The sequence below is a fragment of the Mytilus trossulus genome, chromosome 9 (assembly GCF_036588685.1).
Source record: "Mytilus trossulus isolate FHL-02 chromosome 9, PNRI_Mtr1.1.1.hap1, whole genome shotgun sequence".
Classification (NCBI taxonomy): Eukaryota; Metazoa; Mollusca; class Bivalvia; order Mytilida; family Mytilidae; genus Mytilus; species Mytilus trossulus.
Window position 1 is genome coordinate 44,647,903 of NC_086381.1, and position 25,543 is coordinate 44,673,445.

General features: G+C 31.7%; 2 protein-coding genes across 2 annotated transcripts in view; one reads left to right on the forward strand and one right to left on the reverse strand.

The window, feature by feature from the left end:
- Positions 1-9,319, reverse strand: part of LOC134684657 (BLOC-2 complex member HPS5-like) — a 35,961-nt gene extending 26,642 nt beyond the window's left edge. The window contains exons 1-6 of the mRNA XM_063543960.1: positions 9,200-9,319; positions 4,053-4,362; positions 3,648-3,712; positions 2,724-2,913; positions 2,061-2,191; positions 355-387 (exon numbers count right to left, since the gene is read on the reverse strand). Coding sequence (XP_063400030.1) covers positions 355-387; positions 2,061-2,191; positions 2,724-2,913; positions 3,648-3,712; positions 4,053-4,271 — 638 coding nt within the window. The 5' untranslated portion in view covers positions 4,272-4,362; positions 9,200-9,319. The remainder of the gene's footprint in view (positions 1-354; positions 388-2,060; positions 2,192-2,723; positions 2,914-3,647; positions 3,713-4,052; positions 4,363-9,199) is intronic.
- LOC134682978 (N-acetylglucosamine-6-sulfatase-like) overlaps positions 9,314-25,543 on the forward strand; it is a 37,060-nt gene continuing 20,830 nt past the window's right edge. Inside the window, exons 1-5 of the mRNA XM_063541947.1 lie at positions 9,314-9,499; positions 11,014-11,073; positions 12,864-13,067; positions 13,389-13,454; positions 14,427-14,525. Coding sequence (XP_063398017.1) covers positions 9,377-9,499; positions 11,014-11,073; positions 12,864-13,067; positions 13,389-13,454; positions 14,427-14,525 — 552 coding nt within the window. The 5' untranslated portion in view covers positions 9,314-9,376. The remainder of the gene's footprint in view (positions 9,500-11,013; positions 11,074-12,863; positions 13,068-13,388; positions 13,455-14,426; positions 14,526-25,543) is intronic.

Here is a 25,543-nt window from a genome sequence, read left to right on the forward strand (position 1 = left end):
TCGTTCGACCGGTTAACCGATTAACCGGTTAACCGTTGACAACACTAGTTATAACACACCTTTCTTTTTATAAATTATAGATTGATCATTGGTTTGTTTTCATAGAACTATCTTGTACTATTAACATCAAAAGGATTACAATAACATATGCAATACTGTGGATCTATTATCTTCACAGGATACCAATTTTTGTATATTTCTTTTGTATAAGTGAACCCCAAATTGCAATGGTTGGAGAAGTTCACCTTTTCGTTTGTCAGACAAACATGCAGACTTTTTCCCAAAAAAAATTAGTACCAACAAAAGTAATTGAAGTCATAATATTACAGGGAAAACCTGGTACATATATATTACCTTAATTTAGTTCCTATGTGGGTAAACTTTTGTCTGAAAAAAGAAAACAAATATATCTTAATATGGTCCACGTTTTATGACAATTTCTTTTTAGACTTGCAGCAGTAAAGGTCACTGGTAATGGTGTTTGATAGTTTCTGAACTTAAATCATCATTTTTGTTCCTTTTATATATCCATTACTACAGAAATAATTCAAAATGCAGTCAATTTAAATGTCAGTTAATTTTCTTCGATTTGTAATTTACACAAGAGGCTGTCACAATGACAGCAAAACGGATTCATTAACATTTAATTGTGTCCTTGCAATATCACAACAAGAATAATGCTTATTTGGGCCCTTTTGTGGCCCCTAATTACTAAACTGTTGAAATCAAATCTCCCAAAATCAATCCCAACCTTTCTTTTGTGGTCATAAACCTTGTGTCAAAATTTCATAGATTTCTATTAACTTAAACTAAAGTTATAGTGCGAAAACAAAGAAAATGCTTATTTGGGCCCTTTTTGGCCCCTAATTCCTAAAATGTTGGGACCAAAACTCCCAAAATCAATACCAAGCTTCCTTTTGTGGTCATAAACCTTGTGTTAAAATTTTATAGATTTATATTCACTTTTACTAAAGTTAGAGTGCGAAAACTGAAAGTATTCGGACGACGACGAGGACAACGACGCAAACGACGACGCCAACGTGATAGCAATATACGACGAAAATTTTTTCAAATTTTGCGGTCATATAAAAACCATAACTGACGAAAGGTGATAGTGAAAATAGTTAATATCAAATTTGACCGCCATTTTGTTATCAGTATCAACATATTGAAATTTGACAAGCTTAGGTTGAATGGTTCATGAGTAAATGCAACAACATGAATGGAAACACCATTTTTCAATCTTTCAAGAACCATAACTCCTGACATTAAAAGTCAAAATTGTCATTATTGATCTTGAACTCCATTTTGTCATCAGTAACAACATATTAATTATTGAAAAGCTTTGGTTGGACAGTTTATGAGTAAATGCATGGACACGACAGGATACGCTATTTGTCTATCTTTCAAGAACCATAACTCCTGAAAGGTAAAAGTCAAAATCGTCATTATTGAAATTGACCTCCATTTGTCATCAGTAACAACATATTAAAATTTGGGAAGCTTTGTTTGAACAGTTCGTGGGCAAGTGCACGGACACAGCTGGAAACACCATTTTTCAATCTTTCAAGTACCATAACTCCTGAACGGTAAAAGTCAAGATCCTCATTATTGAACTTGACCTCCATTTTGTTGTCAGTAACAACATATTAAAATTTTAAAAGCTTTTGTTGAATGGTTCATGAGTAAATGCACTGACAACATTTGGTTTCTGCCCGTCTAACAGCCTGCCCAGTCACCTTGCCCGCAATACATCCCAAAATCAATAACTGACATTTTCGTCACATAAATCCGGTTAAAAATGTATACATTGATTGTGAAAAGAGAACGAAAATTGTCCAATTTTGGGTCAAGTAAGCCCGAAATAACAACATATTTTTTTAAGTTTCCACAATTAGGACTTTGAATAAATGTACTCACAAATACACTTAAAATATGTTCGGAAGAAAGGCTGTACATGTATAGCTATAAAATTATTTTATTCTTACATGTAATATGTTTAAATTTTGGTGAATTTACAGGTCAAATAAACCCCAAAATGTCCATTTGCATTAACATACCTTGTTGTATAACACAGATAGCATTTCTGTAAAGTAGACACCAGTAGTTTATCTTCTGAGAAATCCACTTGACAGATAGGAGAATCTAATCTGAGAATGATCTCAGGTGGTAGTGATACAAAATTCTGTACCTGAAACAGAGAATTATTTTCATTTTGTGGTGATGAATCCTAAAAGAAAAGTAATGAGTCGAGAATACATTTTAAGAACATGATTTGAACTGAGCAAGGATCACTATACAGATCCTTGAACTGAGTGAATAAAATTGCATTAAAAATTGCAAGTGAAGTGTAAATGTAAATTGACATGATTGAGTTATTTTTCTTTAATTTTGGTTGGTTTATATTTTAACTTGGAGTTTGTTGTGGTGTTGATTTCGCTGAACTAGTCATGCTAGTGTACATTATTGTTAAGAGGTTAGCTGAAGCCTGTCTCTTGGTGCAAGATTTTCTCACAGTCACTCAAAAATAACATAGCAATGTGAGCAGTTTTTTAGTAGAACATGTAATTCCATAAATATCCAAGAAATAGCTCTCTCAGTAGTATGAAATTCAGAAAAATACATGGCTTAATTTTTTTAGCTTTTATTTCAAAAACAACCAAAAAATCATATACAGACACTGTTGATCCTGCTTATTGTAAATCTGAATGTAATTGTCTTACTTTTGTACTAGGTATAGATGTAGCATAAATTCTCCCAAGATTGTCCCCTGTATATAGTTTACTTCCTGTGGTATCCCAAGTAATACTGGTCACAATTGACTGAACATGGTCAGTAATCAATCGCAACCTCTCAGGTTTTTGTCGTGAACCTTTTTCTGTGCTCAGTTCCACAACTACAGCATGTCCTTTCCTGTAAATAGAAAAATATATCTAGTTGATAACTAAACTGTAGACACAGAGATATGTCTTGTCTGTACGCAACTTTAGTATGAAAGGTACATGCATATGAATGCAAATAGTACATAAACCTATATAATCAAATGTTGATTTCAATATAGAAAACTCTATTAGAAGGAGCTTTATGAGAGAAAAAAATCCAGTAGGAAAGCTCATGGGATGTAACTTTCAATCCTTAGGCCATCCATTCGTCCCACTTCAGGTTTAAGTTTTTGGTTGAAGTAGGTTAAAGTTTTTGGTCGAGGTAGTTTTTGATGAAGTTGAAGTCCAATCAACTTGAAACTTAGTATACATGCTCCTTATGATATGATCTTTTTAGTTTTAATGCCAAATTAGAGATTTTACCCCATTTTCACGGTCTACTGAACATAGAAAATCATAGTGTGGATGGGGCATCCATGTACTCTGGGCACATTCTTGTTCCTGGTAAAATACCTAAATATTTACTGTTATCTGAAACTAAAACTAGCTGTTTGATCTACTGTTGCATATTCATTTTGTATCACACCCTCTTGTTTTTTGTTGTAACTTTCATATGATTTATTTCTTAGATTGGTTTTAATTTAAACAGAACATTGTTTCAATTTCAATTTGACTTGTTTAATGAACAATATGCTCCCACTTTGGATGATAAATGTAAGTCTATATATGATCATACAAATTATAGTTTAGTGCAAAGTTACTTACACTGTAGAAAAAGCAACTGATTTATCTATTGGACTAATTGATACACAGTTAACTTGTGCTGGTTCCTGGAAAGCAGAAATGAAAAAGATTATATTTCAATTTGATTAAACAAATAGTTAATAAGACATTAACATGTTTGAAAATCATGTATATTAATAAAATTAATGTAAAATTAAAAATCATAATCATTTTCATTTTACTTGCAACATGTTTCAATTACTTAATTTTGAAATTATCTATTATATTGTTGAGTTCATTTTTAATACTTTTGACAATAAAAGTACATTTGTAATCATGCTAATTAAGTATTTCTTTTTAATCAACCTGCATTTCTTAAAGAAGCAATAGCCTCATTAACTTCAGAAAGGATATCCTCTGAGGTAATTTTAGTTAAGAAACACTTACGATTTCAGGGAATATAATCTGTGGATGTTTGTGATTAGATCTTCCAAACACATACACACTGCCTGTATTGCTACCAAAGGCCAGAAACTTAGATGACACATCAATACATGTAAACTTTAGTCTAGATGAACCTCTGAGTGCACCCTTTACATCATCCAGACTAGATGTTTCTACCAAGATGTGAGTCCAGTCTGGTTCTGCTGATGTAGACTCAGCCATGGAATTTTGATTATTAAATCTTTATATCATGATTGAATATGCATCATAGAGATGACACTGCCATTTCATTAAGATTGTCCTGAAGGTCCATCTGAAAATAGGATAACATGTAAGATCAACAAAAAACTTTTCATCTAATCTTACCCATACACCAATATATTCCAGGTGCTTTTAAAATTTAATAGGCACCAGCTTAAAGTCCACATTTAGAAAGGTTACAAGTTCTGTATTTATCTTGTGAATAGCTGACATTGATTTAGAAAGATTACAAGTTCTGTATTTATCTTGTGAAAAGTTATCTTTGATTTAGAAAGGTTATAAGTTCTGTATTTATCTTGTGAATAGCTATCATTGATTTACATGATTTAGAAAGGTTATAAGTTCTGTATTTATCTTGTGAATAGCTATCATTGATTTAGAAAGGTTATAAGTTCTGTATTTATCTTGTGAATAGCTACCATTGATTTAGAAAGGTCATACGTTCTGTATTTATCTTGTGAATAGCTTATATAATCATTGATTTAGAAAGGTTACAAGTTGTGTATTTATCTTGTGAATAGCTATCATTGATTTTGAAGACTAGTAGCAGCTAATTGGAGTTTTATATTTAAGAGATCTGTAACATTTATGATGAAATTCAATGTTCAATTTTGCAGTCTTCTTTCCATTTTTTTAATGCTTTTTTTACATTATTTTCATGCATGATGAAAGGTAACTATGTTGGATTTTGTGGCCAGTTATTCTGTTTCAAGAAAAATAAAATTTACAAGTCTGACATTGAGAGTACTAGTCTTGAGATAAAATTGAGAATGAAAATGGGGAATGTGTCAAAGAGACAACAACCCGACCAAATAAAAAAAATAATAAAAAAAAAATTAAAAAAATAAAACAAAAGCAGAAGGTCACCAACAGGTCTTCAATGTAGCGAGAAATTCCCGCACCCGGAGGCGTTCTTCAGCTGGCCCCTAAACAAATATATACTAGTTCAGTGATAATGAACGCCAATCTTGAGAGACTGTTTGTCAACTGGAGTACTATAGTCTTTATGTTTTTGTGTGTTTATCTTAAAATTCTAATTGCAACAATTAAAATAATTTACTGGATTGCCCATCATTGTCTGTATACTGAGTAAATTGTGTGGTGTAAATACAATCATTATAGATAATATACACCTTATCGCTATTAGCCTACTCGGCCTGCCGACCCGGCCGCTTGACCTTTTGACGCATACAACAATCACTTTTCCATTGTGGCGTCAGATGTTTTGTTTTATGACGTCAAAATTTTACGGGAACCTATGAGATATCAAGTAATGGCGGACAAATAGCGATAAGGTGTATTGGACGGTCAGAGACAAAGTTATGATGAACTTTAATTTTTCTGCCAACATCTACCTTCATGAATTCCCTGTTTGATAAGGAATTTCTAAGGTGGTTATATTTAAAATAAACGTCAAAGTGCATGCAAATGACTTCAGAATATGAATATAAAAGATCCGGAGCGTCTTTTTACCACAGAACACCACAGAATACCACAGAACACTAAAAATATACCACAGAACACTAAAGATATACCACAGAACACTAAAAATATACCACAGAACATAAAAACAAACAACAACTAAAATATGCAACATAACATTAAAATAACTTAAAAAATCCATGAACTAATATTAATTAGACAGAAAATCTAAATTTCATCACAGATCGCAAACCGCATATCGCTAAACAGCGCAATTTATTTTTTATTTTATTTTGTTTTATTGTATTAATTGTGACCTTAATATATTATATCAGTTATAATGCAACAAATCATATTAAATTAAAGTTTAAATATCAAATATATCTACATTGAACACGCCGAACAGGAAAGGAAAGTCTATAACATGACAACTCCGCAAACCACCAAATATATATATATATTTTATTCATTTCTTTCTTTTTCTTATATAAAATATAGTTTTACCAAAAATAAGACAAGAGACAAATATCAAAATCTAACCGACTGAAAGAGATCGAGGACTTTGACTGATTACTTATTATGAATATATTTAAATTCTATTTGAAATGCATAAAGTTCCTTTAGCACGATTTTAATACATAATCATGCAATATCTTTGAATGGGTTTTCCTATTGACATACTTATATGATTTTATAAATCTTTTTTTTTAATAATGCTTGTAAAAAAAAGTCTATGTTATGGTCATTATTAAGAGTAATTAAACAAATACAACCCACTATATAATGAGGTCTATGTCAAAATTTAAAAAGAACGGATGGCTTCTATAATTCAACCACGCTGTCAAAAGAAATGGAAATTTAAAAGAAGTCCTACATAACTTTTTGTTTTTTTTAACAATGTCTCAAGAGAAGTCATTTCACATTTGTGTTCTGTTAGCGACGTCTCAAATCTTTTGTTAGACAATGGAAACATGAAACCATAAAGTACTGGAATCACAATTTCTTCCTGTAAATGTTATTGGACCATCTTTTACTTATGATGAAAATAAGTGGACAATATTTTATTTCCTGTTAATATTATTGGTCAAATTTACGATTGGCTTCAAAATTTAAAGATATTGATCAAAGGTTATATATTGATAGAACAAAAAATAAATTCCAAAAATCTTTCTAAATCTATTATAAAGTTTAAAAGTTAATCAGTAAAGTCAAAATGCCAAAACGCAAAGTTTCGTAGCTAAAAAGGTCGATTTTTTGGCCCTGTGGTGACTGCAGACAGAACTGCTCCAAGAACTCAGTACAGTGTGACTCTTGCAATTCATGGTACCACTATGAGTGTCATATTTGCACAATTTTTGTAAATTTTTGTTTCATACACTGAATTTCTTTATATGTTGAATCGGTTTTATCTTTTTATTACTTACGCGTGTCAGGATTTGTTAATTCAAAATGTATATGGCACAATTGTTAATTGCGATTTATGATAATTAAGTGATTGATTATCACATTTAACATATTTATCACCGACGCGTGTCAAATTTGTTAATTCATCTTTCTTATTAAGTTACGGAATATAATATGTTTATGAAATTTACAATTTGGTAATTTTTTATTTTAAATATTTGACATTGAATTTGTTTTCTATTTATTACCGAGGTAGGCTTTATTTATGATAAGTGATTGATTATCACATTTAACACATTTATTAACGACGCGTGTCAAGTTTTGTTAATTCATCTTTCTTATTAAAAGAGGGACGAAAGACACCAAAGGGACAGTCAAACTCGTAAATCTAAAACAAACTGACAACGCCATGGCTAAAAATGAAAAAGACAAACAGCAAAACAATAGTACACATGACACAACATAGAAAACTAAAGAATAAACAACACGAACCCCACCAAAAACTAGGGGTGATCTCAGGTGCTCCGGAAGGGTAAGCAGATCCTGCTCCACATGCGGCACCCGTCGTGTTGCTTATGTGATTACAAATCCGGTAAATAGTCTAATTCGGTAGGTCAAATTCATGAAAGGGAAGGGGATTGTAGTTACGACGTAAGGAACATATCCGATATCATTTGTGAAACGGTTATTCCATAACGGTCAACCAACTCGTGATGGCGTCCGTAAAATTTACGAAGGGATGATTTCAACTTCACCATTTGGAACTCTTGGTTTAATAGCTTCCTTGTGAGCAGTAACCCTCTATCAAGAAAATCATGATAGGAAATGCAAGCACGGGAATATCGTATCAATTGGGAGATATATACCCCGTATGCAGGTGCTGCTGGAATGTTGCTACTTAGAAATGGAAAGTTCACAATTGGAAAGCTGAAATCATCTCTTTTGTCGTAAAGTTTTGTCTTCAACCGACCCTCATTGTCAATTTCTAGATGTAAGTCAAGATATGAAGCCGACTTAACTGTATCTGTAGTATCCTTTATCTCCAATTCGATGGGATAGATGCGATCCACATAGTCACCAAATTTTGAATTGTTTAGTGAAAGTTAAGTTACGGCATATTATATGTTCATGAAGTTTATAATTTGGTAATTTTGTATATTATATGTTCATGAAGTTACAATTTGGTAATTTTATATTTTAAATTTTGATATTGAATTAGTTTTCTATTCAGCTCCGAGATAGGCTCTATTAATTCAAAGTGTATATGGCACATTATTATGCAGAGAAAAAGGCCAAGAACAGAAAAAGCCGAAAAAAAGACATTAATTACCTTGACCATGTATTTATTGAATTGTTTGTTATTTATGTAATCAAATTAAAATTTTCAACTTTAATTTTATATCTTTATTATTATTGAAATTTTACCACAGACAAGACTTATCTAAACTTGAATTTTTTCACTTGAAATTTGAGGAAGATACTCACACACACACACACACACAAACGTAAGATTCAGTCTTCAACCTTCAATTTTCAACAATTAAATACAAATACATGTAAACTATAATTTATAGGTATTTAAAATTGGTAGAATTCTATGTTGTTTTCTCGATAATTGGTCTTACATTAATTTTTAGTCTGGTCCCAATTAAAGGCCAAGTCGATTTGGGGCGTATAACAATGAGTCGACACTGGATTGAAATTTTTAATTTGTTTGACTAATAAAGTCATATTATAGACATAATTAGCAATAACAACAACTGCAATATCTGAATTGTTACTATTTAGGAGTTCTGTGGCATATTATAAGTGTTCTGTGGTATATTTTTAGTGTTCTGTGGTATTCTGTGGTGTTCTGTGGTAGTCTGTGGTGTTCTGTGGTAAAAAGACGCTCCCTAAAAGATCTGTCTCCATCATGTGTGTATTCTCATGTTCACTTGTTTTACTTTCAGTTTGTCTCTATAACAGAAAATGCAAGTAGGTGGGCATATATTTTTTCTTGGTAATTTAGACAGAAATAAGAAATTAAATTATGTGTTAAGTCAATTCTTTGTTTAACTTACTACGTATTTACGCCCACGTTTAGTTCTTTCGATAGTCTTTTTACAGGAAATAAAGTAACATTGCGGTCACATGATTCAGTTTTTCGATTGAACCCAATGAAGGGGGAACAACTCCTTTCAATCACGTGACTGTCATGTGACATATTTTCAGATTGCAGAAGTTGTAAGGCGGGTAGGATGCTTGTACTTATAATAATATTTACGTTATTGACTTGTTTTTCAATTCGAGAAACGATGTCAAGGAAACCAAACATTGTGTTTGTTCTTACAGATGACCAAGATTTAATACTTGGAGGACAGGTACTATTTTAACATGCTCTTCTTACAAAATGCTAGAACTTAAAGTACAAAAAACTTTTACCATTATTGTTATTGTGATGTCCCTGGCTGTATGTTGATCATGCAATAAAATTCCCAGTATTATATTAACAATTTACCACACTTTATACATAAAAGTCGAATCAGACTATTTTCTAACCAGAATGGGCAACTATAATGAGTTGGTTTAAGAACTGTATGTTTACCTTGTTGATTTGCATAGACGGATCCAGGGGGGGGGGGGGGACCCCTTTTGTGGGAAAAATTTGGTTGATTATATAGGGAATCACTGATGAATGACTGGAGTGGGCCCCCCCATAGGTCAGTCAGCGGGCCCCCCTCCCCCCTTTAGGAAAAGTTCTGGATCCGCCACTGATTTGTACATATCATGCCCGACTATAAATGAAATTTACTTAATTACTCACTTACTTATAATATGCATGGATGGGAAAAAGACTAGTAAATGCAGTTCCATCCTGCCAAATGTTATGCGTACAGATTCAGAGATAACAATGAAAACATTCAGCAATTTTTTCCTATTCAACCAATCGTATTATGCATGGTCACATTATTTAACAATTAGAAATTAAAAATATCTCAAACTAACAGTAACTGTAAGACAATCATTAATTTTTAAAGTGAGACAAAAACATTCAGACCATGACAAAACTATCATTTATCAGGAAAAAAAACCAAAATAAACTTTTTTACTCTTTAAGTCTAAGATTTGTTAACACCTATAATACTAAAACTTGATTGCACCCTCTCCAACCCATAAACATGACGCCTCCGGGTGCAGGAATTTCTCGCTGGATTGAAGACCTGTTAGTGACCTCCTGCTGTTGTCTGTTCTATGGTCCGGTAGATGTCTCTTTGACACATTCCCCATTTCCATTCTCAATTTTACTGTATCACTAAAAACATCAACTACATTGAAAAGTCCCTCCCTGAAAGTGTTACCGACATGCTTAATATGAAATCCCATATGGTTGTCAATTTAATTGACAGAGCTAGTTGCTCCTTAATACTCTGTGAAAATCTATTTAGATATATATAGGAAGATGGTAATTTTTTAAGTTGATGTCAGGGCAAGCTGGAAAAATGTCTTTCCATGCTAACTGGTTGATAGCCTGTATATCAATTCAGTTGATAAAGAAAATAGTAAAGTTAAACCCTATAGACAAAAGATTTGTTATGAAACTTAAAGTATTATGTTTGAAATAATAGATTTTTGTACATACAATCAACATGATTAAAATCTTATGTTAAGACTTACAAGTTAAAAAAAAAAATGTACATGACTTATGTAATTAATGTCAATGAAAACATGATAACAATTTTACAGCCAATATGAAACATGCTTTTGGAATAATTACCAAACTCAAAGTTTGTTAGTGGTCAAGTTGTAATGTACATTAAAAGTTGATTTTCTTTTTATATGTGGTTTCTAAAATTTAAATTGTTAAAAATAGCCAATTCATAACATTTTTTTGCAGATTCCCATTGTGAAGACAAACAAGTTAATTGGAGATAATGGGATGTTATTTAATTCCATGGTAAGTTTGTAAAAAAGATTTGTGGGAAATATCAGAGAAATAAACATAACACTGCTGACTGAACACTAAAAAACAAATACATGTGTAGACCTTTTTTTTTTTTTTTTTTTTTTTTTATCTATGTACAATGATGTAAGCAAGTCTTCTTTATTAAAATAAGTTATTCCAATTTAAAGATTAACATCAAGCTACATTTTGAACAACAAGAATTAATTTGGTTTAAAATTTTTAATGTTGTAAAGATACTAAAATTCTACCACAAATGAGTACGGGAAACATACTGTTGTCCTTAAGTTGAGAATGATGATGAGGTTAGATGTACCAGGGGAACAAGTTTTTTTTATACTCTCAGCAATCTAGAGCTTGAAATTGGTCCATTATTGAGGACTTTATGTTGACTTCTAGATCAGTGGATATGTTTAACATCTATTGTGTCATTTGCATGTACATGATGCATGTTAACATTTTTTTTTATTCATAACTTTTTGGAAGTTTTTTAGAAAAACATATTGAAATTTAAATGTTACAATGGGAGATAACTCTGGTTAAAAATGTGTGCAAGAGTTCCTCATTATATGTAATTTAATTGGATATTTTTTGTACAACACAGATCCATGCAACACTTCTGACATCTTGCATAGTTTGTGTGTTTTCAGGGATATCTAAAACTGCAATTTGTATTGTCTTGTGATTGGGATTTTTTAATTGGCACTGGCTATGGTTACATGGAAATGTAACAATAATAAAAAATACTATTGTTACATTGGTCTCAAACTAATTGCTGTAATACAGGGTTGGGTAAGCTTAGATCTGATTAATTACGAATGTGACAATAATAATTGAGGCTATGGTTACATTGAATTATTGTTACTGTACATTAATGCGCGTAATGCATGCTAGATTAATTAAACTTAAACCTTCTATGCATTAAACTTGTGTTGATTATTTTTTTCACCAATCTGTAATCTGTAATATCTCATTATCTGAACTATCAATGATTTGTATAGTAAGAATCCAATTAGAATGAAATTACTATAACGAAATATCTTGACTCTGAAAATGAAAACACTGATTCAATCACTTTCAACATGTTGGCAAATGTTGACTAGTAATTAGCTGGATATTGAAATTGGAGGTGAACTAAAAATCAGTAATGGACGGTAATGAAATCATATTACAACCTCACATGTGAAAGTATAAACATCACACCAAGGATATTTATATACAAATACTTGATCGCAATAGTAAACAAATATTTTTATCAGCTGAAGCATGACAGACATTGAAAGTGTCTTTAACTGCAAAGAAGGATAGTACAGAATGAAATTTAGAGTATGAAATACTGATGTGCATATGCTGCATCACTCATTTGTGTTGACTGTTTCATTTCACCTAGATTTGCTGGACTAAGATACATGTATGCTCCCAAAAACAATATATTGGCTTTGTAAAAACTGTAATACTGCAAATAATGTTTTTTAGAATTGTATGCAATTTTGTAAATTTCAAATTAAGTTTTCAAGTTTTATTTTACTAGTTCCAGCATACATTGACGTGAATAAATGTAACAATAACACAATGTAACCATAGCCTTAATAATTATTGTTACATTCGTTAATAATCAGTTCCTCACCCAACCTTTCATTCTTGCAATTAGTCTGTAATATTTTTATTATTGTTACATTTCCATGTAACCATAGCCAGTGCCTATTTAATTTTGGGATCAAAGAGGAGTTTCAGCGTTAATATTCATTTGTCTGTTATTTATACCAAGTTTATTTATACTTCAGTATGTAGCCTCACCACTATGTTGCCCAAGCAGATCGAGTATTTTGACGGGAAAGTATGTTAGTAGTCACAAAGCTTACAACAACTCAATAGTAGGAGGATGTAGTAGTCCCGAGTGGCAGAAAACACAGGAAGTGGATGCCTTTCCAGTGTACATGAAAAAACAGTCTTACACCACATTCTTTGCTGGAAAATATTTAAACCAGGTATTTTTTAACAAATGCATTATTTAGCTATGCATATGACGTGTATGACCATGTGTTAGAATTTTTCTGAACAACAGTGCAAAATTTTAAAGCTTGCATACTGCTAAATTCATAATTCATGTACTTGTGTGCACAAGGTTTTTTTAACACTGAAGAAAAGGCAATGTTTAGAAATGAAAAACTTGTAGATATAAATGACTGAGCATGTTTTTCTTCACATCACATGCCCTTTATATTTTTCAACTTCCAAGATCATTCCTTGATAGTATGCCAATTATTAATAGACTACAGATACAATTTGAATTTGTTTTTATTACACAGTATGGTTTCCCAGCAACTGGTGGAGTTCAACATATACCTCCTGGATGGGACTGGTGGAATGGACTTGTAAGTATTAGTAATGGAGGCGTGCAGCTGGTCATACATAGGACAATTTAGGCCAGTAAACATGTGCAGCTGGTCATATATAGGACATTTTAGGCCAGTAAACTCGTGCAGCTGGTCATATATAGGACAATTTAGGCCAGTACACATTAGTTTGGTTTATTTATATGATATGCATTACTGGACCAAATATCATTTAAAATTTTGTAATTGTCAAAATCATGTATGTTCATGCCCTGTCTTATTTGACCAAATGTCTAGTTGATTTCTCAAAGCCTAAGAAACCACTGTTAGATCTGGCATTTTGATTTTACATTTTTTTAGGGTGTAATGTGACATTGACCATTTTCTTTATAACCTTTGATGCACATTGACTCTTCTGAGACCATTTAAAAATAACAAATCTTTAAAATATGGTAGTCTTGTTTGCTATCATGTGTAATAGACCGTACTTTTAACAATCATTTTGATTTGATTTAATATTTTCTGCTTGAGTTATGGGACTTTGACTATCTTTGGCATGTTGCAGCATACTACCACTGTGTGACTAATCTACCTTATACACAGGTGGGAGATATTTCACATGGCAATTATGTTCCCCTAAACTTACATGAACAGTCATGATCCGGATGTCAAAATGTCCAATTTATTCCAGATTGGCAATAATAGTTCAATTTTATTTTTTCAGTTGAGAGATTTCCTCATTGATTATATGGTTTATTTTTCAGGGTACTATATGAACTAAATTTTCCACAATTATAGAAAGCCTTTTATAGAGTTAATCTCTGGAAATGCAGTTTTATTGCAAACATTTAATAACTATAGATTTATAAACATCTATTCTATAGTCCTTTGCACTTTAAAACAGAATAGGGGTATAGCCCATCTGCTTAAAATATCACATAGAATATTCATGATATTCTTGACTTGCAATTTATATTCATACCATGAAAAAAGTCATTTCTATTTTTTTAGGTTGGAAATTCCAGATACTATAATTACCATCTATCAGTAAACGGAACAAAGGAAGCACATGGAAGTGACCCAGAAAAAGACTACCTCACAGACTTGATAGTAAGATAGTATATTATACATGTTATACACACATAGCAAAATATAGATTTTATAGATTTTGAAAGATTTAGATAAACTAGGGCAATCAAAAATATCAGGAATTTTCAGATTTATTTTTAACCCCTGGACTCCACTAGATAAAGGGAGCATTAAGGTTTACCCTTGTCCTGTATGTAGTACATTGTGAAATTTAGTTTCATTTCTTTAACTTTAGTTTTCCTCAACCTGTTACAACAAATTAAAATGCTTATTACCAGTAAAAACAGACCAAGTCCAAACTTGCGGGGCTCCGCTTTCACTGTTCTTCAGTTATGATATTTGACCTTTTAATATTGAAAAAAAAGGCTGAAATATTTCTGTACTCCATGTATATATACCTTACAACAAAATTATATAAAAAAGAAGATGTGGTATTATTGCCAATGAGACAACACTCCACAAATGTCCAAAATGACACAGACATTAACAACTATAGGTCACCGTACGGCCTTCAACAATGAGCAAAGCCCAAACCGCATAGTCAGCTATAAAAGGCCCTGATAAGACAATGTAAAACTATTCAAACCAGAAAACTAAAGTCCTTATTTATGTAAAAAAAAAAAGAACGAAATACAAATATGTAACACATAAACAAACTACAACCACTGAATTTACAGGCTCCTGACTTGGGACAGACACATACATAAACAATGTGGCGGGGTTAAACATGTTAGCGGGATTCCAACCCTCCTCTTAACCTGGGACAGTGTTATAACAGTACAACATAAGAACGAACTATAAAAATCAGTTGAATACCCAAAAAATTCAAAAGTTTAGTATATCAGCATTTAGATAAGCATAATCATAATCTGAAATATATAAAATTCCAACCGCTCGAAACCATTCAAAAACAACCAGGAGAATCGCACAAGCAATTTGAAAAATCATGCGAAGTTCGCGAATTGTTTTGGATAAAAAGACTTCAAACAGCTTATCCTCTCGGTCTAAATGATAAAATATTAGGGCAGGGGAACATATCTAAAACTCATATCGATGTCATTGATATTGTTGATAAACGACTTAGAAATAATAGGTCTCATGGTAAACGCAAGAACCACAATCAACGTATTAAACATCGTATAAATTATACACTTGCTGATCTGTTATCTATAATAAAGAATAATGGCAGACATCAAGTATTATGCAAACTGGGTCAGATACCTATAAGTAAATTATATGCTATTTTTCTGGAGGGTGATAAAATTTCTTTTTTTAGCCCATTTTATGAATACACCCGTTATTATTACAGCCTTTTGTCATCACAGACTTTTTCCTATTATTGATAAACCTGAAAATCATAAACGACATTTTCTCAAATTAAAATATATAAATAGAGGTATTGATTTTATTAATTTGTCTAGCATATTCAATGACTCTTCTGTCTATAGCTTAATACCTCCATATTTTGATAATATAGAACAACCCATTATTTCGTATTCTTATAAAAAAACGAGCAGAAATTTGATTTTCAATTATACGTCAATTACAACAGACGTCAATATAGAAAATAATGTTCCTTCCACTTGAGATTGCAAAACATCTAGTTTTAAATATGTTCCCTATGGTCATGTTATCACAGGAGACCTCAACATAGTCGATGACCGTGAAGTCATAACTTTTCTAAAGAAAGGACCGAAATACCGTCCTCCATCTACAATAGATTGGAAACAGTGTTGTCATGTCATTAAAGACGCTCTGTCTGCCTATTGTAAAAATTGGTGCAAACGTGAAAAATCTGATAAAAAATCTTTAGACAGTTATTTGAATAAAATTATGAATACTGTTGATATTCGAATATCTCATTTGTGTTCGTACCGGCAGACAAGGCAGCAAATAATGTAGTGGTGGTGTGACGCATATACTACACGCAAGTTCTTCAAAACGAAATTATCAATTCCTCTACATTCAGGTCAGTGCGCACCACAGAGAGTCGAATCGTTAACAAGCATACCACTGCCCAGCTTAAAGCATCTTCCGAACACTTGAAAGTCCCTACCATGTACTGGTTACCAAAATTACACAAAAAAACATTTAAATTCCGTTTCATCTCCGCTTCGAGTGAGTGTTCTACTACTTATATATCAGTGCTTCTAACCACCTCCCTTACTACTATCAAAGAACTGGTTATTAACTTTTGTAATAAAGCTTATGAAAATAATGGTATTAATTATTTTTGGAGTGTTAAAAATTCTTTAGAGGTTTTAGATAAAATACATGCTTTCAATGGTTCTTACAATTCTGTTGACAGTTATGATTTTTCTACTCTGTACACTACACTTCCACACAATCTTATAAAGGAAAAGTTTTTGTATTTGATTAAATGGTCTTTCGAAAAATCTCATTATAATTTTATTTGCTGTAACTCGTTTAAGGCCTTTTTCTGTAACGAAAAAGGAAAGTATGCTAGATACACTTACTAGAAATGTGAGGATATGATTGAAGCTTTAAACTTTCTGCTTGATAACATTTATGTACGTTTTGGCGATAAAGTGTATCGTCAGGTAGTAAGTATTCCTATGGGCACCAACTGTGCCCCTTTAATAGCAGATTTATTTCCTTATTGCTATGAATCTCAGTTTATGACCAAACTCAGTAAAGACCCATCATTGTTACATTTGGTTGATACATTCAAAAATACCTACCGTTATCTGGATGATATTTTTTCGTTGAATAATCCAGAGTTCTCTAAATATACTTCAGAAATTTACCCAAACGAACTTACTTTAACTAAATCTAACATAAACAGCAGCAGTTGTCCTTTTCTAGATTTAGACATTTCAATTTCAAACGGGAAACTTCACACTAAAATTTACGACAAAAGAGACGATTTTCATTTCCTATTGTTAATTTTCCTTTTTTAGACGGCGATGTGCCTTTGGCTCCATCATATGGTGTTTATATATCGCAACTCGTTCGGTTTGCCCGTGTGTGTTCTGATGTCATAGATTTTAACGAATGTAATCAATGCATCACTGGTAAATATTTGTGTCAGGGATTTCGATACCATAAATTACTTAAAACCTTTACTAAATTCTTTCATAGATACAAAGATTTGATTAGTAAATTTTGCTATACCTGTAGAAAGCTTATTAAAAATGGTATTTCACATCCTAAATTTTATGGTAATATTGTACTTAAAGCGAGGAAATCACTATGTGATCCTTGTAAACTCATCAAACCTTTAAACAAACTTATAAGTAAGGGTTATCGTACCAATATTGTAATTAGATCTCTGAATATAGTTCACATTGGCACTTATATTGATTTTGTCATTAGCAAATTAAAACATAACTAAATTTCATTATCTTTTGAGGCAAGATGTATAGAGACACAGACACGTTAACTTTTATTTCTATAGAAGTCGCTCTTCACTATACTACTACCTGTCGATACATTTATTTTTGGCATTGCACAAGTCATGTCTTCTTTGACTATTAATGACGTTAAAATACTAAATCCCTGTGATGTGTTTTAGTCGATTTTAGTCTCTGATGCATGATTTTTTACTATTAATTGGTTTTGGCTTTTAACTAGCTGTCAGTAACTGCGAGTACTTTCAAATCGTATTTTCTTGTTAATTCGACCTGTTGATACTGTTTATAATGCTTTTTTGTTATTTTTTATTTATATGGATCTTGTCTGTACACCAGCTTTGATTATTTGTAATATCTTCAATTTTTCACTTGTTCTTACAACATTTGTATAAACTTCAAGATTATAAAAAAACGTTTTTTTCTAAACATTGATCGGTTAAATATTTCTCAGTGTGTTTGAATTTCTTTGTTAGCTTTTTGGTCATGAATGTTTGTCTCTAATATTTAGTTAACTGTGCATTTGTATTCAGATATCGCAGATCAAATTTATTTGTTCATTGTGTAATCATACGTTTTTTTATTGAGTTAAGTCTGCCAATTGATATTTTATCGTATGTTTTTCTATGTTGTGATGTTATGCTATTGTTTCAGAAAAAGGGAGAAGGTTTGGATCCATTAAAACGTTTAATCCCGCTGCAAATGTTTGCACCTGTCCTAAGTCAGGAATCTGATGTACAGTAGTTGTCGTTTGTTTATGTATTATATACGTGTTTCTCGTTTCTCGTTTTGTTTATATAGATAAGACAGTTGGTTTTCCCGTTTGAATGGTTTTACACTAGTAATTTTGGGGCCCTTTATAGCTTGTTGTTCGGTGTGAGCCAAGGCTCCGTGTTGAAGGCCATACTTTAACCTATAATGGTTTACTTTTTAAATTGTTATTTGGATGGAGAGTTGTCTCATTGGCACTCACACCACATCTTCCTATATCTGTTAACTCGATCAGATGGACAAAAATGTTTATTTCCCTGTGTAAGCTATTTTATTTTGCTGCATTTTGTCTAAGATCATGGCTGTCTTTCTGATATTATTTTACATCTCACACTTTTTGTATTAATTTTGTATTTACATTGTGTCATAGATCAAATTTATTCATTCAGTGTGATTTAGTTAAGCCCTTTCAATTGATATTTTATAGTGTGTCTTTTTATGTTGTAATATTACACAAAATTGTCTCAGGTTAGGGTGACGGTTGGCACCTATTAAAACGTTTAAACCTGCTGCATTTGTTCGCACCTGTCATAAGTCAGGAAGCAAATGTTCAGTGGTTGTTGTTTGTTGATGAAGTTCATAAAAGAGGGACGAAAGATACCAAAAGGAAAGTCAAACTCATAAATCAAAAATAAACTGACAACACCATGGCTAAAGATGAAAAAGACAAACAATAGTACACATGACACAACATAGAAAACTAAAGAATAAACAAGACGAACCCCATCAAAAACTAGGTCTGATCTCAGGTGCTTCAGAAGGGTAAGCAGATTCTGTTCCACATGTGGCACCAGTCGTGTTGCTTATGTGATAAAAAATCTGGTAAATATTCTTATTCGGTGGGTCACATTCATGAAAGGGAAGGGGATTGTAGTTATGACGTAAGGAACATATCCAATATCATTTCTGAAACGGTTATTCATAAGTGTTTCTCATTTCTCATTTTTATATAAATTAGACTGTAGCTTTGCTTTCTTGTTTGAATTTTTTTACACTTGAAATTTTTATGGTCCTTTCTAGCTTGCTGTTTGGTGTTGCCAAGGCTCTGTATTGAAGGCCATACTTTGACCTATAATGATTTACTTTTACAAATTGTGACTTGGATGGAGATTTGTCTCATTGGCACTCATGCCACATATTCTTATATAGTTTTTTTTATTGCAAAAGTTGTGATAGGGATAATTTGTCAAAAATAGAAACTATCAATCAAAGTTATTCAAAGTTCTGTTACGCCTTTTTTTTCCTTGAATTGTAAAGAAAAAGATATCTGACTTTTTGCAGCATATGACCGTGAGGGCATTCTGGTGTAATGCTTTCAACCTTTCTTTCCATTACGTAATATTGGTTTTGGTTTTTAACCTATCTATAAACATGATAAGTATGTGGATATTAATGAGTGCAAAATAGCATTCATTATTGTTTGTTATAAATACATCTCTTCAATGAATGCTGATACAAATATCTTTGTGTAGAACACAAATTAATAATATGAAATGTTTTGATGTTAGATATGGGCAGGAATTCGCTAGTGAAATTTTAGGGTCAATAGTGTTTATCCAATTAAAAAAATAAAGAAATCATGCAAATTTGGAGAATAAACATTGTTTAAATATCAAAGTGGGTTAGTCTTTATTGCCAAATGCAAAAAAATTGGATCCAATTGAAAAAATCAACAAAAAATCAGCACTTGTTACGTGCTGGCAGTTGAAAACTGTAGACAAAAAGTGTGACATTTCTGCAGTGGCAAAACCCCTAGCCATATTTAGAATATGCCTGAAGAATTGTTCTACTATAATAGTTGAAAATCAACTGCAAAATGATCGGTCTATCATTTAGAAACCCCATTTTGTACAGAATCCGATTATTGCTGCAAATAAAATACGTTTGAAAATGGACAAGTGCATGTAACTTTTCGGGTCAACAAATGTTACATGCACCTTTTCATTAGCTGATTAGCTTTGGAAACAAGTTATTGGTCCAGCATGGCAAATTTTGAAAGCTGTCAACAATGGGTACAATTTGGATTTCATGATTTTTATCAATCAACTGAAGTTTGAAAAATATAGAAGGTAAGAAAATTTATTTCATTTTCGTGTCAATACTGCCCAATAATACTCATCTTTTTATAACAGTTGTATACTTTTTATAGTAAGCATTACCATAATTATTTTTTTCACATTTCAACCCACTGACAATTACATTAAAATGTGGCTTTGCCATCTTTCACACTTGGCATCTACCAGTGATCAAGCAGATGATAAGAGAGTGGGACCAGGTTAATTTTACCTCACAATGAAGTGTTACATGCACTTTCTGTGTAAATTAGGTTCTTTGATAATGATGTGTGACTTGCTTTGCAATTTTGTCAAAAAATATAAGTTTATCTTGTATTTAAACAGGTTTGAACCTTACGATATCCATTTTATTGCTGGAGAGATTTCTGTACATAACATTGACACGAAAATATTTACCAAGGAAAGGTGTCTATGATACATGCAAAAGCTTTTTTTTGTACGGTTTGCCTTATCAATCTAATTTATTACATGAAATACCACAGATTAATTGCCAATTTGATTAACTAGTACTTGTATTCATTCTCAGCATTATAAAGATAACTGGCCACTTAATTTGAAAACATAAAATGTAACATTGACACCAGAATAAAAACAATATTACTTTATTACACTTAAAGCATAATTGGCCAGTGCAAATATTAAATCAAATGTAAATTTATGCTGAATTCTAAACAGAGAAGTTGTTGATCTTTCTTGATTTCTAGACTTTACAATATTTACTTGTAATTCTTATTGTTTAAAGGCATGTAACATTGACACATCTTCTGCGTCCAGGTTACATGCTACAACCTAATAAATGTGCATACAATTATTCAATCAATAAAATCTTGTTGAAATTTAAATTTGCTTCATTAAAATGATATTAAAGAAATAAATGAGTTTGAATTATTTGTGTTTATTTTTTTCCTGATTGACCAGCAATTTTTCCTCATCATTTGTTGGTGTTCCTGTCAATGTTACATACATAACCCAGAATTACAATGAATTATAATGTTTTAAAAGCATTGATTTCCAAACCTCTGTTATGAGCTTTAAAATGAGTTTATCTGAGTTTATAAATGACTAACATCTGAAATATTGTCATCACACAATTTCTTTGATGCTCCTATGATAACTTTATGAGTAACATGGACTACGATTTTTGTATCAGGTCTTTTTTGTGTTACATGAGAAGATTTTACTGTGTTAAAATCAACAGTTTATCTAATTTTTAATATTCAAAGTTATTATTATGATACTTATTTTAAAAAATAATGTATAAAGTAAACCCAAATTAAACTTTTTTTTCATTAAGAAATTGTGTATGTAACATTGACAGAGTCTATTATTTAGACTTTTACATGTTCAGGCCAGTGTTACATGCGTAAACAAAACTTACTGCCATATGGAGCTATTATCTTATTTTTAATTTACAAAATTAAAGCGTTTTCATGTTTCTGTTTAATTTGTCTTTTAACACTAGTTAGTAACATTGACAACAATATTTTGTGTCAAGATTATTTTATGTTACATGCAAAGGTATTACTTCCTTTAAGTCAGACATTTATATAACATTTTATAACCTAAATGATTAATTAGATATTACTGGGCAGCAATTATATTATTTCTCCAAAGTTGACTATTAAGCACACCACTTATATCTTCTGGTCTTCATGTATGTAACATTGACATACAACCTTTTACTTTTCTGTCAATGTTACACGCATGAACAGAACTGATAACATTTACTAACTCCTTTGCTCTATAAAGAGATTATTGATAATTTAACTTGTTTTACCACCATCAAACTTCATCTTTATTTCTAAATATAAATATTCTTTATAGAAGTGTATTTTCTTCATTGACAACAAAATTGGTGTCGGTCTTGAAAATTTACAATATTTAAAAAAAAAAAAAATCTACAGGCAATATAAACCAAAGAAAGAAAAAGATGATCAGCAATAAATGTGATGAAGAAAACTCTCAGGAAGATGCTGCAAAAAGATACTGTCCCTGACAACCAGTCAGATGGTGATGTCCCTGGCAGCCAGACAGATGGTGATGTCCCTGTCAGCCTGGAAGATGGTGATGTACATATCAGTCAATCAGTTAGTTGGTGATGATCCTGTCAGTCAGTCAGTCTGTGATGTTCTTGTAAGCCAGTCAGAGGGTAATATCCCTGTCAGCCAACAGATGGTGATGTCCTAGTCAACCTGGCAGATGGTGATGTTCATATTAGTCAGTCAGTTGGTGATGTTCCTGCCAGTCAGTCATATGGTGATGTTCCTGTCAGCCAATCAGATGGTGATGTCCCTGTCAGCCAGTCAGATGGTGATGTCCCTGTCAGCCAGTTAGATGGTGATATCCCTTTCAGCCTGTCAGATGGTGATAACCCTATCAGCCTGGCAGATTATGATGTCTGTGTAAGCCAGTCTGATAAGGTCCCTATTAGTGAGTCAGGTGGTGACGGTCCTTTCAGCCAGTCAGATAGTAGTGTTTTTCTGTGTCAGAAAACCAGATGATGGTGACTGTGCATGCAGACATACTAGTTATCTCCAATTTAACTATTCTACAGCAGTGTAGAAGATAGTTATTTCAAAATCTTGTTTATTTATCCCTTTTCAATCACCAGTCAACACATGTATCATGTGTATTTACTGATGCTCATTATAGAAATCATGAGGAATTCAATTTGTAACATTTTTTTTTAAATTGTTATGCCAATAATTGACATTCCAGAATATCTTTTGCATTATAAGAGGTTCAGGCTCCTTCTGATTTCAAAATAATAATAATAAACTCATCATGGATACCAGAATTGAAATTTTGTAGGCCAGAAACGCTTTTCGTTTACAAAAGACTCTTCAGTGACGCCAATGAAACAAAAAAGTAAAAGAAGGCCAAATAAAGTTGAAAACAGGACTATGGTCTAGTGGGTGTTGGTTTTCTCTTCTGAATTGTTTTACACTGGTCATTATGGGGCCCTTTAAATTGTGGCTTCCTGTAGTTTAGGTAACAAGTTTTCAAGATGAAATGGCATTGAAAAATCGAAACAAGATATTTGAGAGTTTCTATATTATTGTAAATTTTATAATCTATGCATGGATTTTGGTTCTGTTTGAGGGTAGATTAATTGTTGTTTTGTTTTTTTCTTTTTTCAGATAGATAGTTGAAGATGTTGGAGACAGAAAACAAGAAACAAGAAACTTGTTTTGAATGTTTGAAATAAAATTATTGTTTAACTAAACCTTAAAAAGTTATCATAAATGTAAGATTAACCAGCAGAAATAAAACGAGATATGGGGTAATATGTCTATCAGACAACAACCTCAAAGATGAAACCCAAATTGTTCTTTATAGAAGTTATGTAAACGATTGAAAATAAGATTCTCAATAAATGCAGCTGTATCAACCTCTTGTAGATTTGTCCATGTTTTGTCTTGGTTTTTCATACTATTAGTTTTAAGTGTAACTGTGTCACATGAATGAGGGATACATGTAATCATTTTGTACCCTTACTTTGTCAGTATTAGTTATTGAGTGAGAAACTTGTGGATGCTGATGGTTGTGTGGTTGTCTTCTTATCAATGTCATCCCTGTGCATAAAAAAACTGGTTGCTTACTTACTGATATAAAAATGTTTCATGTTGTGGAAATTTTGGATGACTCCTTCATCAATTGATCTATCTTTGCCAAATTGGTCTTAATTTTATTTTTCTGGTTATTTTGACATTTGAATATCTTTTAATTTAGCCTTCCATAGTGTACCACCATGAACAAGCATAACTTTTGGTATAGTTAAAAAATATGTCTGCTGTCTGAAATTTAGGTGAATGGTTTTGGTATTAACCACTATTTAAATAATATCATATATGAGAAATGTGGCAGTATTATTGTTTAATTTACATTCAGATGGTTGTTTGGAGGCTTTTTATATCTTTTAAGGTCAATTCTGGCATGGTTCATTATTCATATTTTTTGTGTCCACGTTACATGCACCATTTAAGTCACTATTTTATGACAGAAATGAGATAATTGCAAAAATATTAATACAATTTTTTAATGTGAGGGTAACACAATGAAAAAGAGCCTTTACATGTTCAGAAAGAAAATGATTCTTACTGTATTTTTTCTCTTAAACATTGCATGTAACATTGACAGAAAAGTAGAAGAAACTTGTTTTCACAAAATTTCTGAAAGAAATGAAAATATACATTTTAGAGTTTTGATGATAGACAATGTTTTGTGATCAATATATATGATATTGAATGTTGAATAAGTTAAGGAATCATTAATCTCAATTTGGAAAAAGTGTCCATGTTACATGCTCCAAATTCATTATTTGCTTTGGTTCCAAACTGACGCAAGTTTAAAAATGATCTTTTTGGTTACAAATAGAAGGACACCATTTGTAGCAATAATTTGTAAAAAATTTAGAAGCTTATAATGATTTTTATTTTTTTCTTACAATGTCACACTAAAGGAGCATTAGCGAATTCCTGCCCATATATAAGTTAAAAAATCATTGATAATACCGAAACATTGTGTCAAAGCATGCTGAAGAATATCTAAAAGAACATTTTGTGACACTCCAGGCAAGGACCGGTAACTCTGCATTGAAGATTGTTTTTTTGCAGGAAAATATGAATGGCTACTCATATCCAATCTTTTAGAAAAATCAAATTTTTACAGAAGAGTGTCCACCATGAACTTACACTGCACTATTATTACAAATGGATGAAAATTATATATACATGTAACTGTTATATATATGATATAAAACAACAAACTAGTGTATACTGATTTTTATACATATACATGTAGGTCGCATTTCTGTAAATAT